The 18,518-nt window shown below is 31.6% G+C and overlaps 1 protein-coding gene across 1 annotated transcript; it reads right to left on the bottom strand.

The window, feature by feature from the left end:
- Positions 1–9,578: 9,578 nt before the first annotated feature.
- On the bottom strand, positions 9,579–11,939 carry LOC11407169 (probable glucuronoxylan glucuronosyltransferase IRX7). Its single transcript, XM_003606299.4, has 3 exons — positions 11,111–11,939; positions 10,760–11,010; positions 9,579–10,423 (listed from the first exon to the last, which is right to left on the bottom strand). The coding sequence occupies exons 1-3, from the start codon at positions 11,774–11,776 to the stop codon at positions 9,943–9,945; spliced, it is 1,398 nt and encodes a 465-aa protein (XP_003606347.2). The 5' UTR covers positions 11,777–11,939; the 3' UTR covers positions 9,579–9,942.
- Between the last annotated feature and the right edge of the window lie 6,579 nt (positions 11,940–18,518).

Here is an 18,518-nt window from a genome sequence, read left to right as displayed (position 1 = left end):
AGAATGAGCTACCGGAAAGAAGATGCATCTTGTTGATATATGTAGTACCAAATAATTATTATTAGTCTTCCTTCAACCATGCAGTCTCATACATGCACGACCTCGGGATCCCTCTCATTCCGGTGTGATTCGATTCGTCTATAAGTTGTCGGGAGCCGCTCATTATCGTGCCTTGTGCATCGGCGACCACTCTCCGTTCTCATCAGCCTGGGTGCTACAATTCCACAACCTCCACCTTTCAATATCACCTTCTACGTCTTTTCCGTAAAAAAAATAAATAAATAAATAAATCCAACCCAATTATGTTACGGGTGCTGGTTATTAAAATGAATTGTGATCCACAATTTCAATAATAGCCTAGGGCGACGCCATTCCCTAGTGTGTAATACACATGAGACAGTGGATCCTTATCATGCGTTACAGGTAGGCTTCTCTTGTGTAACGTGCATGAGGCAAAAACTTGCTCTTTTGGTTTTCTTTGTTCCTTGTCTCATTTCTTTTAGTGAAATGTTTGTAATGACTGTACCTCAAGAGTCACTTGACATGTCTTGTAAAATATAATACTTGACCGTAAAGTTGTCTGTTTAAGGTTATTTTGCATGGTTTCAAGGTCTTTTTCACAATATTAGCTCTTGAGAATGAATTGTTCATTTTGTTACCGAAAAGCCTCAAAAAGTGTCTAAAAATATTATATAACTGAGTGTCATAACAACCCTAAATTTGAACTGTTGCTTGTTCTCAAGGCTCTTAGTTTCAAAATAAAATTATGTAGTACAATAAAAAAAGTTTCTTTAATGATAAAAATTCCAAAAATCTTTTACCTCACCCTACAATCGAACTACCGGTTTAACCTCCATAGTCATGTCCATAAAATACCTTCTCTCTTACAACTTTAATCCATATAGATCCAAGAAAATGATTATAGAGATGCTAACTAAACATAATTTTTTTTCGCTCAAGTTCACATATTCTTTCATTATTGAATAGGGATACCATTTGGTCAACTTGTACATGTCATTTAACCAGAGGTTTGAAAACATTCTAAACAACTATTCAAAGTTGGTAAAAAATATACAATTTTAAAGACTTTATGGGTTATAACGTGACTTAAGAACAGGTGAGACATTTTAAGAAAAGTAGGCTAAATTCGAGTTGTATACTACTACTTTTTCCTTCTTAGGAAACCAACAATTACTAAAAGATCCTGCCATTCTAATCTGGCACTAAGAGAAATATTTTATTTTTATTTCTCTTAATTTTTTGTTTAAAGAAGTCATGCTTTGTGAGATTAATGGCTCTTTGTTTTAGTTTTATAAGAGACATTTTTTTATGTGTGTTTTATTTCTCTAGTACGTCTACCCCAATCTTAGAATGTTACTAATTTTAGAAGCAACCCCAAATTTAATATCAAATCATGACAAGGAAATTAATGCTTCTACCTAACTCTAAAGAAGGTTAATATGATATAAAAAAAAAAAGTCCAGGTTAATTAGGCTCAAATGGATTTAGCAAAGGAAAATAATATACAAAGGTGACTTGAAAAGGCCAAGAGTGCCGATAAAAAAGCCTCAGTCTGTATGAATGTAAAAACAAATAAGCTAATAGGGAATGGTAGCAATTTCTAGAAAATAATAGAGAATTGATAAATATTTATAGTCTCAAATTCTCCCTATTCGTGATTTAAGTGATAGTTGTGTTAGCTAGGTCATGCACTTCATCTCTCTTTCGTGTCCTTTTTATTTTGTTGCTGAATTAAGAGCAAAATGACATGTAAGGAATATATACTGTTGGTTTGGTTCTATGGGCAGGTCTTGATTAGAGTTCCACTTTTGTTTAATAACTTTGGTTTAACTGGTAGGTCGTGGTTAGCGTCAAATTCCTTGCATTTTTTTAAGACGATTCTAATTGGTCATTTATCAGTTCAGATCAAAGTTTCGGCTCTTGAAATTAAATGTTATCTATCTTAGATTATCTTATTTTGCTCTAAAAAAATCAGTTCAGAAAACTAAATATAAACAAAAAAACAAAAGATAAAAAAAAAAACTTCAGAAGAAAAAAAATTGGGTAAAAAGCAAAGGTATTCATCCATTTCTTTCATTATTCCAATCCTTGAAGCTTTATTACTACTTTATTTTAATTCACCAATATATTTCCTTGTTGTTCATTCACCAAAGTTCCTTTCATTGTTCAAACACATGAATTCAACGAATCCATTTCCCTGAATTTGGATCCAGTTTTAGAAATTATATATTTTCATCTCATTTTATTAATTATTTACCTATCGTTCCTTGTTGTTTCTTTCCCCAAAGTTATTAATCAACCCTTGATGCGTCTAGTTGTGTAGAATCAATCCAAAGAATCTTACTTAAAAGTCACTCCCTCCGTTTCATAATACTTGTTCATTTTAGAGAATAATTTTGTTTCACAATACTTATCGCTTTCAAATTTCAATGCAACATTAATTATTGTCTTGACAATAATACTCTTACATATTTATTGTAGAGAGAAAAAAAAAATAGAATGAAATAATAAATAGTTAAGAGTATTATAAAAAACACACATAATTTCATCAAAAATAGTCAAAGACATTCAAGTTCAAAATAAGAGGAGTATTCAGATGGAAAGAGTAATGATAGGATGCATAGAGTTGGATCAAGAAGATATAACCATTTCGGAAGCATTAAGATGACGATTCCCGCATTCAAAGGTAAGAATGATTTTGAGTTATATTTAGGGTGTGAGAAAAAGCTTGAACATGTGTTTGATTGTCATAATTATTATGATGAAAATAAGGTTAAATTAGTTGTTGTTGAAGTCACTGATTATGCAATAGCGAGAGGCAAATTGGTACATGGGATGAGATGTAAACTATCATGAAATTATTTTGTGACAACAAGGCTGCAATAAGTATAGTCCATAATCCAGTTTAACATGATCGAATAAAGTATATTGAAATCTATCGTCACTTTATAAAAGAGAAAATAGATTTTGGAATACTATGTCTACATTTTGTGAATTTTTTTTTGACCCCCCTGTATGCCAAAAAAAAGTCCAAATCTGACCCTATCAGATTTATTTCCCAAAATGAAAATAGATTTTGGAATACTATGTCTACATTTTGTGAAATTTTTGTTGACCCTGTATATCAAAAAAAATCCAAATCTGACCTATCATATTTATTTCCCAAAATGACCCACTTTCTATTTTGTCCATTTTTTTCTTGTCGTTTTTCTCATTCCCGCTGTTTCAGCCCCCTCCCTGACACATGTCAAATCATGACTGGCCATACAGGTTTAACTTATTTTTAATTTTTTTTTCATTAACGCCGTTTGAATTGGCGGGAATGAATATTTGATTTTTTCCGTTTTTTTGTTTTTTATTTGACAACATTTGTTTATTTAAAGCACAAATAATAATAAATAAATAATGATAATCAATATTAATTTAAAAAAACACTAATTATTTTATTCAAACGAAATAAAAACAAAAATTACTTTCTCCACATCATCCATTTACGCCAATGTAAATTATGACCTCCCGTAGCACATAATTTATCTTTTTTAGTTCGTACAGGTCGTTGATTTTGCTCTTCCTCTTCCTCGTGCTCTTCCTGTTCCACATCCTCGTCAGGAATTTCAGCATCATCATTAGTTTTTATAGTGACTTCATTTTGCACTTGTTGAGCTGAGTTGGTCCAGATTTCATTAAAGAAGTCATCGTCATTAAACCCTGCTGCCAGATTTTGTATGGTATTAGTTCGTGAATTTGGTCATTGAGGTGCGTAGTTTGTTTGAGGATAGTTTACGATGTGTGGAGGGGTGGGTAGGTTGAACGAGGAGTATTGTGATTGGTCTGGGTAACTAGTTTGTGTGGTGTACTGAGTTGGATTAAAGTCATCAAATGAATAGTTTGATGTTCAGGAGCTTTCTCCATGATGACTTTGTTGAGAATAGCTTGGATATGGGATTGGGGTGTTATGTAAGATTTGGTTTGTGGGTTGTGGCAGTGATTGGTATGTTTGGTTGTAGTTGTAGTTGGTGGATGGGTTAAAGCTTTGGTCAAAGTTAGTGGGTGGAGGTGTCATGAATTTGTTGTAGGGTGGAGGTGTATTTGACCACACATTTTCATCTGGCACCGTATAGGTTTCTGGCGCTGCAGGATAGTCACGCGACAATCGTGGTAAAATTCTTGCACATGCTTGCCTTGGGTTTGTCAATAATACTTCTCTAGAAAGCCACAAATGATTTCGGAAAAATTATCAATACCATGCAAAATATTGACGATTTGGATAAACCTCATGGTTATACCGAACGTCGTGAAGTACTAATTGATGATGTTGGTTCCAATTTTTGGACTTGACGATGATGCTTATTGTAATGCCCTATTTAATTATTTGATTATTTTATTGGATTTAGAGTCTGTTTATATGATTTATGTGATTTAAATGATTATGTGGTGTGTTGTTGTTTTTATTAAGTGACTTATTTTATTATTAATAGAATAAGATTTGAAAATATAATAATATTAAGTTGTGGGGGGCTGTTTTGGAATTTAGAAGAGTTTAGTGGAATAAGTGGAAATAAGATAAAGAGGGTTGGGGAAATAAATAAGAGAAACAAACGTCAAAATAGTTTTCACGTAAAACAAGTTTTTGGAGAAAAAGGGAGAAACCAAGAGAAGAGAAGAACCAAGGAGGAGAAGCTTTTGATCGATTAGCCTAAGGTAAGGGTGGGACTAACTTTCTCTAATTCTAAGTGTTATAACTATGAAAATTGGATTTAACAAGTGGTAGGTTGTAGTTTTGAGGATTTGAGAATTATGTTAAAAGTTGGAGAATTGATTAATTAAGGGTAGGAACCTGTTGAATTGATGTAGAAATAGTGTCCAGACCTTAGACTATTCATAGAACAATGATTAGAATTAGTGTTAAGGTTAGAACCATGGATTTGGGTGAGTTTTTGAGAAAAACTGCATTCTTCCCGTGCTGACATTCATCACTCGCCTTAGCGAGTAGCTATTCTCGCCTCACGAGTGATGAAACTCATCGCTCGCCTTGCGAGTAATTCCCCTCGCCTCGCGAGTGAGCCCAGATGTCGCTCGCCATTGCGAGTGAATCGCTCGCCATAGCGAGTTACCTAGTGAGAAAAACATGATTTTGTGAATTAACGTTTTGGGTCAAGTTTTAGATGGTTTTGAGAGCCTTATCATGTTTAGAAATGATTAGGCAAGTTTTTGGATTAAGTTTGGACTTAGGGAAGTTAAAAATGGAATTTTTGAGTGAAAAATGTCAAACTCCCGAGAGCCATCAGTTTTAGCTCGCCATGGCGAGTAGCTTACTTGCCATAGCGAGTACCCCTTTTTCCTGAGCTCGCCATAGCGAGTAGAGTGTCTCGTCTCGCGAGTACTCAGTGGCAGTCAGCCTTGTTTAGGATTATTACGATCTTTGTCGCACATGATGTTATGAGTTGGTCTTTGGGGTAGGAGTGGAAGTTGTTTACAAAGGTATTGCCTTTCAGAGAGTCTGAATTTAAATGATCAATGTTGTTGGTTATTTTCAATTACATTTATTATGTGGAAAATGTTTGATATAGAAAATATTGATGTTTATATCATTCAAGTTGTTGTTATTAATGTTGCTATGTTGCAAGTTGTTTTATGTTGTTGTCTCTACTGTTATTGATTATTAATATCGTTAAGTTGCAAGTGTTGGTCTAAGTTGCAAAGTTGTAAGTTGTTGTTTCAAAATATTGGATTCATATAAGTTGTTGAAGTTGTCTAAGTTGTAAGTTGCTAAGTCCATGCATACTCTTTTAAAGTTGAAGGCTTGATGTCCGGTGAGCCTTTGCTCTTTATGTTGAGGGCTTGATGCCCTGTGAGCCTATTTGCTCTTTAAGTTGAGGGTTTGATGCTCTATGTGTATATTTATGCTCTATATGTTGGGGGCTTGATGCCCTGGTTGGTACCACATGCATGATTAAGAAGTTGTAGTTGCATTGTCGAGTTGAAGTGGTTGATGTCGCATTGTCGTTGTCGTTAAGTTGTCATTTTTCAATGAGTTGTTAATGAAGTATTATATGAAGAATTATTATTATTAATTGATGATCTCGATGTTGTTAAATGCATTTGATGAAATATATGCTTATTATTATTGAATGTGAAATCTCACCCCTTCTGTTTGAATGTTCCTACTACGTGGGAACGTGCAGATTAATCAAGGATAGCTGTTGAAGTGAGTGACTCTCTCACGTGTCGTCTTAGGGTCGCTCTGATACGTAACGGGGTGAGAATCTTTACTTGTTTTCCATGTGTTACGTAATTGTTATGGTTTATGTTGAAGATTTGCCAAGACTGGATTTTAATAAGTTGTTTAAGTTGAGGTTGTTGTGCCATTCCGATGTTTAAATTAAAAGTTTTCCGTTGCATTGAGATTTAAATTGATGACATGAGATGATTGAAATAAATAGCAATTTTACTATATTTATGTTTGAAAGAAGTGTAACATCCTGTTTTAAATGTTTACTCTGATTTATGCAAAAAAAATCAAGTTGGGAAAACGGAGTGTTACACTTATCTCTCCACGAGCCTTTATTTATTATTATTTGTGTTTTAAATAAACAAATGTTGTCCAAAAAAAACAAAAAACGGAAAGAAAAAAAAATCAAATATTCATTCCCGCCAATTCAAACTACGGTAAAAAAAATAAAAAAAAGGTCAAATCTGCATGGTCAGGGAGGGACTCATTCCCGCCGTTTCAAAAGGCATGAATGAGGAAAACGACAAAAAACAAATGGACAAAAATAAAAAGTGGGTCATTTCGAAAAATAAATCTGATAGGGGTCATATTTAAAATTTTTTTGGCATACAAGGTAAAAAAAAATCATCTTTTGTGCCATCAAATCAACAAACAACATATATGCACCAACTTGATTGAGAGTGTTGATATATATATATATATATATATATATATATATATATATTATTTCCTTTTATTATTATTTTATTTTAATGGTCGTTTATTTTTCATTATATCACTTCTTAAATTAAAGAGGTTATTAGTTGTATTCTCTCCTATAAAAGGAGCACCACTCTCATTGAAATAAAATAAAAAAAAACTCTCAAGTTATAGAGTAATTTCTACTCTATATCATATGCAAAATACATACATTTGGAAGTTATCTCTTGGATGTGTTATGTAAGTACATCCAAAACTAAAGTAAAAGGATAAGTGCTTATGATTAACCTTTGGTGTAATCCTACTCTTATGGAAATAGTCATTAGCCCCATCTTGCATCCTCATATTAGTTGAAACTCATTCATGCACTCAAATATTAGTTGGAACTCATTCATAACTCAAATATAAGAAATCCTAAATGTTTTCTTCTGTGGAGCTTTCCACAAAATCTCGCTAAGCATTCTATCATACGATTTCTCTAAATTAAGGAAAACTAAATGCAAATATATTTTATCCATCTGATATCACTATATCACACGTCGTAGTAAATAGATTGCTTCCATCATCAACCTCTCAGACATAACACCAAATTAGTTATCAATAATTCGAATCTCTTTTCTGTGTATCAGTTCAATCTATTTTCCCCATAATTCCATGATATCACTCATAAGTATAGTTCCACTCAAATTTGCACAATTTTGCATATCACCTTATTGATATAGATCAGAATAAAATTACTTTTTACTGCTCATTCGACATTTGTTTTGAACTCGTAATTTCATTAAAAAGTTCAACAAGTCAAAAGATAAAAAAAAAATGACATGACAAAAATAAGGAATCAAATTGTCATCTAAAATGAATGAAGTTAAGCAATCATATTGTAATTTTGTAAAAATAAAAATAAATAATGAAGTTAATAAAGTGTAAATTTTTGTTTTTAATTTGACCTCGTTAGTGGTATTGTACTATTCTTCATATAATAAGTAGTGTAAAACTTACGAAGTCCATATACATAATACGAATAGAAACTGATACGTTGATATGGGAAAATTTTAAAATTTAAGATACAATACGGCTGGGATACTTCAATAAAAAATTAAATTTAAACTACATATTAAAACTCAAAATACAAAATATGGACTAAAACTCAAAAGCAAAAAAATTGGCACAAAATCTAGACCAAATAGACATAGAAAAACGATAAGGCACAACAATGAATTTGCCTTCACACAACAATCAACAATAGCATCATTCTCAAACAAACAAAGAGACACAAAACAGACAGCGAAAACAATAGAAATATAAATGTAAGTAATGTTGATAATAAAGAAAGCAACAATTAGTCAATTATATATATATATATATATATATATATATATATATATATATATATATATATATATATCCTAAATAGAAAACATCAGGTAGCCCGCACATATCGGTTTTCCACCGTATATCGCTTGTATCCCATATGTATCTGAAAAAGTATCGGATAATTGTTTTTAAAAAAAATAAATAATTTAATCTTTGGATACTCTCCAGATACGTATCGGGAAATATCAGACATGTATCGGTGCAGGATACACAGTGGATACGCTACGTCATTCATTTTAAAGTATATGGGTTTTCCCGTGTAAAACCAACCTACGATTAGAATTTTGCTCTTCACCCAGCACAAAACGATCGCGCCCTGCAGCATTGTCCAAATTACCCTTGCGCAAGTTAAGTCACGCTGCGTGACTTAACATGCGCACGTTGAGTCCTATGCGTGACTTAAGTAGCACTCCGTGAGTTAACTTGCGCAGGTTAATTGAGTCATATTTCAGCAAAACAGAAACACATTTCCCTCATTTCCTAAACTTCCCAACTTCGAATTTTTCCCCCATATCCGATTTTCACCATTTTTGCGCCATTCAAAGCCAATTTCTTCTAAAATATCAAGTAAGTGATAATTACCCTACTTAATTTCACTTTATTTGTAGAAATTTTAGTTTTTTTGAAGAAATTTTAGCATTACACATGTGTTACTTAAATAGCGCAGAGTTAATTGACTAACACATTAATTTACACTTACGTTGGTTAACTAACACATGAATATTTTGGATAAGTCTACAGGATGCAAGCGAAAAGTGTAGGAAAAAGAGCAAAATTTCTACTATTTCTACTATTATCATGCAGAACTAACAAGAAAGAGTGTGATAACACCATAGCATGGTTGGATTCTCCCCAAGGCAACATTGATTTTGACACCCCATACCGTATCCGTGACCACTGACATCCCATTACCTTTCAATGATACTCATTCAAATTAAACTACCATAATAAAGTTCCTGACACAACCACACCCCCACTTCCCATATTTCCCTCTTCTTCCCCTATCTATCTTCCATTCTCATTAATCATTTCACTCACCCCTTTCCCCACATTTATATTCATTTTCCCAAGACTTTTTCTCACCCATCTGACACAATTTACCTTTACCCACTTTCGAGCTACTGTAACAAATTAAAATCTATAAAATAGTAATGTCCAAAAATATAACTTCATCTAGCATGTACAAATGACCTTGTAATATACCCACAATTCTTATTTTTTTTATCGATCCAAAATATAACATCAAAGCATATGATTTCAAAAAATGTATATGTATATTCATAGCACTATAGTATATTTATTTACAACAAAAATGATTTTACAAAATCTACCATACATTAGATTTGCATGATGATTACTCAAACTATTCAGTTCATAGTTCCTTTTCCTTTTCCTTTTCCAAACCGCACGGACATCGAATCAATGCTAGCCATGTCACCATTAATATACTTCGAAGTACTCCTGTGGGTCCCATTAATGTCATCACCCACAAAATTTCCAGCTGTAAACCACTAATAATTTTCCTAATTTTTCATTTATTCTTCTCCATGCAATAATCACAATGTGTGTGAAAATCTACTGTGTGAAGAATCAAAATAATACCAAATACATACCCATTACGTGTCAAATTCTAATTGGCGTGAAACCCTTGAACTCCTATAAGACCTATCCACCTTTTCACTCAAAGAATGTAGGACCTGCCACGTGGCATCTCCTTCATGGACCCTACTATTGAAAAGTAGTGCTTTCCTTGTACGTGGGTCCCACAAATTTCTTTGAATAATGCTAAGATTTGTAGCAGCCACTTTTTCTAATATCTCACCCAGCCTCCAAACATCTTTCTCCGCCACCGTGACTGAAATCTCCGGCCAGTTCACGGCGGAGGAAAATGGTAACCGGATACTGTCTGCTATGATTACCGGCACACAACCTAATGCAACGGATTCAACCAGTCTAGGACTCCATGGGGCCCACCCTAAAGGACATAGACAAAACACCGAACGTGCAATTTCTGACTGGTAACCGGCAAACCTATGTCTCCGTAGGTAAAACCTCCGGTCACCGTTGAATTTTTTCCATATCACTGTCCTCACTTTCCTTCAAGGGCAAAACATGCATTCATTAGAAAATCACTAAAAACAATAATAAACAGAAAAACTTAAAGTTATCTTAACATTTTATATCTTCAAAAAAAAAAAAAAAATTTGTCTCTAATATGAAAATTAGTTCATTGGCTACATGACAGAAAAAATTGGTCCTATATTAATTTTGTCTCATATAAAAAAGGTATAAATAATAATATCGATATTTTTTTTTTTGTCAAATAGTTTAGCAGCTGCGGGTGTGCGGGTTCGAACTTCCGCCTCCTCCGCATATTTTAAGCATGTAAATTAAGATATTAATTAGAGAGATTAAAGATTAAAGTGTGATTACTTGCTGTAAAACCTTCCACTAACGTTCTTAGGATGAACCTCCATTTTCCCACGAAAGAAAACCCAAATATCTCGCCGTCCGTTCACCGGAAAATTCTCCAACGTATTCCGTACACTTTCCGGCGAAACAAACGGTGGTATCACAACATGTTCAACTTTCTGACAAGGATGATCATAAGTAACACCAAAAGTTTGTAACACAATTGAATTCTTCATAATTTCAGGTACCCCATCTTTCATTGCCACGTCCTCCTTCAAAACCCAAAAACAAAAACAAAAAATCATCATTAGAAAAACTCAAAAAAAACATTTGTAACATGAAGTTGTTGGTTTTTTAGTTTTTAGTTTTTACCAGGGTGTGGAAACAAGAACCGAAATCATGTGAAGCTACGAAGACATGGTCTGATCCTGTGCTACGGTTCCAGAAAGGGTACTCGGTGGAGATGAGTTTCACTGCTGAAGAAATCAATGAACGTGCATGACCAATTGCTGGGAAGCCATTAACGGTGCTGAAGTTACAAGAAACGTAAACTGGTACAAAGAAAAAATCAGCTTCATATGGGTCAAAAGTTCTTACATCACTTGTTAATAAAGCTCTATGAATAGCAACTTCTGAAGCAAATAAATGAGTTTTGCATCTTGGGTTTTTAAGCCAGTTTTTGTTGTATTTTGGTGGAAGATCATACACAAATATTTTCAAGTTTTTCAAACTAGTTTTTTGAAGTGTTTGAGGTGATGATGTTGTTTTTTTGATGGATAAGGATTGAGAAAGTGATTTTATTGTTGATGTTATTTGATGATGTTTTATGTTGTTGTTGTGGTTGTGATTGTTGTTGTTGCTAATGAGGTAAGAAGTGAAGAAATAGAGAGAAAGAGAAAGCCAAAGAATCCATTTGTAATATTTATGAAAATGGTTTTTTTCTTGTTGTTGAGGTCTAATACCATGTTTATGCATGAGTTTCATTTTAACATAGTATCCTTTGTTTTTTGAGGGTTTTTTCTTGTGATTCTGATCCATTTCATTGATTGAAAAAAAAAACTATAAGAAGGTGAAGGGAAAGAGATTGAAGGTGAAGGATGTTGAGAGGTTGAGAAGGTGTTTTCTTGGTCTGGTATGGCTTAGAAGTAGAAGCTAAGAAACAGTGACAGGAAGGAAATGAAGGGAAAGGTGTGGGTTAGAACTTCGTTATTGCATAGAGGATAAACAAATAGGGTACTATTTTTGTATTTTATTTTGGACAAAATGGGGTTTGGTTAAATTAATGTTTTGAAAACTAAGTTGTTTGAGCTACAGGGGCAGGAAGTTCATTTCAAAGATGTATCTGGAGAATATCGGATTCGATTTTCAGAGAGAATAATATTTGATCCGTGCGCATGTCTCTATGCATGAACTGGATTAATCGTACATCTTTGGTGGATCGAAAACTGATGTGAAAGAAGAAGAAAAATTAATGTTTTGGAAGGAAAATCGTTATGGCTTTTGAAATTTTATATTTTATTTTCTTATTACAGGGTGTATGAACTGTACTATAGTCTGTAGTATTCCGAATTTCGATTATTCTTTAATTATTGAGTGGACATTTTAATAAGAAAAGGAAAAGAAAGGGAAAATAATACAGATACATAGAGGGGTGAATTATTTTGGAGGTCACATGGATGATGATGATTAATGAGGTAGTGATGGATCGGAAATGAGCTTGGTGAATGGTGTGGCTCTCGGTAATATGCAGCTTTAGCTTTGTTTGTAGATTACTTCAACGATTTTTACTTTCATTCTTTTGCTTAAAATTGGCTGGTTATATTATTTTTAGTGTTAAATATACCAACTTAATACTTTTAAATATACCAACTTTTATTTATAATCGGTACATATATCCGGCATTGGTCAGATTAATTATTATAAACAAAGTTTTGTGCATCGAAATATATATATTTGAATATTCTATTAACCACACAAGCATACATAACATTCAAATTAGCAAAAGATTATCATAGATGGTCTAATCATATAACAAATATTGTAATTCACGTTATCCGCAACAACCTAAACACAATTTAATGGTCATGCAAATTAGGGATCATGAAACCTCCATATTTAATAAACTTGTCACCAATTGACCCCGCTCTCCTATAACTGGACGGTGGAATTTGACTCTGCGAATTAGTTGGTCCCTTGAGCCGAATATAAAGTTGAAAAAAATTAGATTCTCAAGATTAATTTCTATTCATAAAAAAATACAAGATGTGATATCATCGTACCATGTCTATTTTGATAGATAAAAATGTATCATCTGTCTTTAACTCTAAAGACTAACATTCTGAAGATAATTAAAATTCATTTAAAGAATTAACATCTTTTCGTGAATATTTTTCAATACACACCGGCTCAAGAATAAATTAAACCAAGCAATTAAGAGACTTAAATATTATCACACTATGTTGGTTCATACTATGTCGGGATATATGATATGATAAGATTCTATCAAACTTATGAAATAGAGATATATTTCTTTGAACTATCTCTATTTAATATTTATATTTATGTCGAGATTATATTTTTGTTATATTGTTGATACTATTGAAATAAATAATCATGATTAGTTTGGTTTGTTTTAACTTGAAAGCAACAAACATTTATATTTTAATTTTAATCAAAATCAAAATTTCATAAAAAAAAAAAATTGTTCATAATTTTCGCTAGTATTTATAATATTAATGAAAATATTGTTTTTTTTACATAATTAAAAAATGTACTGTAATTGATTATCTAAAAAAATTAAAATACATTATTGTAAATCATTTTTTATCAAATTGATCAATTTATCACTGTTACAAATCAAATCTGTAGACTGGTAAACTGAAATAATTTTTCTAAGCTTTTTAGAAACAATCAATCACTTATTTTGGTTAACCCACCTGATCATTAAAATCTTTGACATCCAATAGAAGTCTCAAGGTTCCAACCGTATTTGGTACCAATCAATCTCCCTAATACTATCATTCATATAATTAAGGCAAAATTACACAATTAGTCCCTTAACTTTATTTTAGGTAACACTTTCATCCTTTATCTTTTTTTTGTTACGATTTAGTCCTTTATATTATAAAATGACAATATCTTATCATTTTTTATGAGATTTTTTTCAAAGAAATTTGATTTTCTAGGCTTGTATGATGAAGATTTACGTTTGCCTACGAGTTTGATGAATTTTTTGGAGTTTTTGATTATTTTTTTCATAAAAAATGATAACTGTGTTGTTATTTTATAACATAAAGGACTAAATCGTGACAAAAAAAAGATAAAGGACCAAAATGTTACCTAAAATCGTGACTAATTGTGTAATTTTGCCTATAACTAAAGAAAACACTTTGCCAAACAAACAAAAAAACAAGAACACACAATTCATGTGCGCAGTGTTGGAGTTGTTGTGAGCTCTTACATCAACCAAATTTTCTGGTGTTATTATCATATCATCACACATTGAAGATAAGGTTGTCTTAAATAGGGTTAACAATCAGCATCAAACTATAAGTTATGACATCAAGACCAAAATTACAACCATTGTCTGGCGATAATTCTTGAGGAAGATAAACTCTCAATAAATTCAACTAATGAGATTGGGTCAAGTATTCCAAAAAAAAATATTAGTTTTAGAAATCTAAAAGGCGAAAATCACATAAATTAAGTGCGAATTGCAAAGAGTAGGGAACGGATCCTAATAGACTTTTCAATTAAAAGAAATAAAAGCAATATCATTCAATTACTTCAATTTGGAGGGGTCCATGTCTGCATGGACCGGTAGGAAATCCGTGGCTCAGATCTGACATGACTCTTCAATCACAAAAGATAATCTGGTTGGATGTTTAAACTCGCACTTCAATATATTAAATTATTAAATATTATCTTACCATATGAGTTGTAAGTACAAGTTGGTTGTTTCAAACCCGAACTAAAGGTAATTTTTTCTTTGTTTTAAAATAAATAATATCTATCTGAAATTCCCTCCTCTAGTAAATATAATTTCTGATTGTCCTCGTGAGTTTAGCTCAGTTGGTATGGATAATACATAATATATGCAAGGTATGAGGTTCGAATCCCGGAAAAAGAATGGAGTTTCTAATTAAATAAACTAAGAGTAGTACTTAGGCATTTTTTTTATTGATACAAAATACTAAATTTGTATTATGGCATCCCACTACATCACTAACCACCCCTTGTTGAGCATGTTTAGACCCCTTAATTAACTATTTCTAAAGGAACCGGTGACATCACTTTTTTAATCATTTCTTGACCTATTCAAAACACAATTATTAATTACTATCTAATATTTTGATTATTTTTGATTGTATTCTAACAAAAATTTAATACCAAACAAAAATCTCATCAAATTTTGAAAAAACCAATTATATAAAGGTGAGCACTCAATTCTTAAGCTAGTTTACTCTAAAAAAATCGTAAGATCAACATATTCGAAGCAAGGACAAATTCTATTTTGACGTAACTAAAAGTGTCCTTGAGAATCATAAAAGAAATTATCAAAGAAATCAGTTTCTGATACAATTCGAAAATTCAAATCACTTTCATTCAAAGTAATTACCAGATTAAAAACATGCATGCAAAAGAAGTTTTAAAAGCTGGTTACAATGAATGTAGTAATAAGAGGACACCTAATACCAAAATTCAAAGATTAGAAGAAACTTACATAAATACTTTACGAATTTATAACTTATGAGTTTGTTCTATTTAACTCAACTTTTTTTTTTGAAGGATTTATTTAACTCAACTTAACTAGTTAGATACATATTTTTTATATATTAAATATAAAATATAATAATAAAAACAATTATATCCGATGTTATAATTAGAGCTTAAGCTTGGATTGATGATCTATTTTGTATGTGTAAATTTCGAATGACTATTATTATTTCGTGAATCTATATAAAAAGAAAAAGATTAAATTGCATTTTTGGTCCCTTAATTAAAATTAGATTTATTTTGGTCCCTTAACTTCTCTTTATTACACATTTTGGTCATTTCCATTAGTTTTAATTCAAAAACGTTAGGTTTTCTTCATCTTTTTCATCTTCATGTCATCTCCATCAACCTTCAACAACACGAATCCCAAAAAAATCCAGAAAAAAATGAAGAAAACCTAACGTTTTTGAATTAAATTTAACGGAAATGACCAAAATGTGTAACGGATAGAAGTTAATGGACCAAAATAAATCAAATTTTAGTTAAGAGATCAAAGCGATGCTACCTAAATAATTAAGGGACAAAAAATGTAATTTAGCAAAAGAAAAAAGTTAAAGGTAGTAGCCACAATGAAAAGTGGCCGTAGCTTTTGTGATACGTGAGTGTTGGAAAAAAGAAATTAAAGGAGAAGCATAGAGCTAGATTTTATGTATGATATTAACAAGTCTCGTGTATACTAGTATTTATCTGTTTTACGAACACATAAAAATGGGGAAAATAAAATAGGTATTGGTGGAATTTCTCAAATTGAATTATTAAGATAAGATCAATTATTTGAACCGATCAAAGAAACTATATGATAAAAAGTTGGTACACGGGGACACATATTTATTCAGCAGCCAAGTGGGTTTATACATGTTTGTTACGTATTCATAAAGAATAATAATAAATGGTTGATGAAAAAAAAATCAATTTGGTTGTATCTTGAGGTCAAAGGCAATAGGATTAGTATGGGGTCACCTGAAATGAAATCAAACAAAGACATTCTATGTGAAAACTGAAATATATGATGTCATTGGAGGAATTATTTGGTAGGAGTTTTGGTCAGATAAGCATTCAAAATACGTTTAGATTACTTGATTAAGAAGCTACTACATGACCCAATCCTAGTCACAAAAACTACCCAAAAATGCGTCTAGCCTACGTTCCCATCATTAATTGCTTAATCATTAAACTTTCCCAATGTCGTGGATGTCATTAATTAGCAAAGCAATATTAAAGTCGACCGCCATATAAACATGCTTCATTTTTTAGAGAGGGTATGCTTCAAAAAAAATCTCTTTCATTTTTCAAATTTGTTTTGGTTTTAAAAGGATCTCTTGCAAGTAGACGGTGAGATTAATTTCACTGGATTAATCGGTTTTTAAGCAAAATTTTGAAAACAAAAATATTTATATGTACTATTAAATTAAATATTTTTTACATCATCACTGTATTTTCAGTTGGTTTGGTTTCTATACTACGTTCAATGGTCGGGTGTTAGAGCATATCAATTTGGTAGTTTAAGGGTTTTCAGTAGAGTTTAATGCTTTTTAAATGTAATTTGGCTTTCGGTTGTTTGAGTCATCCGGAAGGAACGTAACAGATGTGTATTTTAACGGAAGGAGAAAAATCTGCAGATTCTATGTGAAAGAGTAAATCTTCGGTTTTATTGGTGGTTTAAGTCGAAATATGTTTTACTCGATTTTGAATATCAATTATGGAGGCAAAATCCTATTTACTGTTTAAGTGCAGCTACCTAGCTAGTTTAAGTTTGATTTTTTTCCTAATTTTTTTATGTGTTGTACTCTGCTTCTTTGTTAGGCTTCTTGTGGCACATCTTGTGTTGAAGCTTCTTGATTTTGATTGTTAATATATATGTTTTCTTTGTCCTTCTCAAAAATAAAAATTCGACCACTTTAATGAAACTTTTTACTTTAAAAATTATACAAAATGATGACTAGGTGATTGAATTTAAGTTTTTAATAGAGAAGAATCTGAATTTTATTTATAAATGTAAATCTTTTGATCAAATTTTACTTACATTTCATTCGACAACTAATTACCAACCCTTTTCTCGAAAAGTGGAGGATTAAAACTAAAAATAAATTATACAAATGTTAAGTTTGAGTAGTTTATGTGTAAAAACTTTTACAACAACATTATATCGTGAAAAAGTTTTGTTCTTTTCAATTTTTTTCTTCTTCTATTGATCTTTACATGACAATTCTTTTTCCCTTATCGATTAAGTAAACAACCAACGGCCAAAAAAGTAATTCATGAATTGTGTTAAAGGTGAGACTTATTTTTGGGTGATTTAAAAAGTTTAAATAAAGGTGAGAGTTATTTTTGGGTGATTTAAAAAGTTTAAATAAGTGACCATAAATTAAAAGTTATTTAAACACGTATCTGTATATTAGTGTCAAAATTGAACACTCATTTCCTCTTTTTATTGGTGGCATCTAGATTGCACGGTGAATCATATTATTTCGGCACAGTGGATAAACATAAGATATAGAAATAACACAATTTTGTATCCAAAAAAAGAAGAATAGGAACACGATTTCAATAATGATTTTGAAGGGGTCGATGTGGTGCTTAGGTTATAAATGGCCAAATCTCATGATGCATTACTCATTGTTGTGTTCTCTTTGCTACTTGGAGTGGGTGCTCATGTCACTAGTTCACGTGAGATTATACTTCCTAATTCTATATATCATAAGTTTCAATGTAACATCATTTTTAAACAAATCCTTCTTTTTGGTTTTTGAGCATCACTACAATAAAATTAAAGTAATCTTTTTTTTTTTTTTTAAGAAATATACATTGTGGTTTATCTTAATGAAAATTTCAGAGGGTATTATATTTATAATAAGATTGATCTTTCATGTAAAGAACAAATACGAATCCATCTCCCCTAAAAAATCAAATTCTCATTTTCGTGTTGTGATAAGATCGCTACATTTTACCTCATGTATGCGTGTTCAATTATTCTCATCGTTTTTTATTTTATTTTTAAACTATA

Source organism: Medicago truncatula, chromosome 4 (assembly GCF_003473485.1).
Source record: "Medicago truncatula cultivar Jemalong A17 chromosome 4, MtrunA17r5.0-ANR, whole genome shotgun sequence".
In the NCBI taxonomy this organism is placed as follows: Eukaryota; Viridiplantae; Streptophyta; class Magnoliopsida; order Fabales; family Fabaceae; genus Medicago; species Medicago truncatula.
This window is presented reverse-complemented; position numbering and strand designations above follow the sequence as displayed.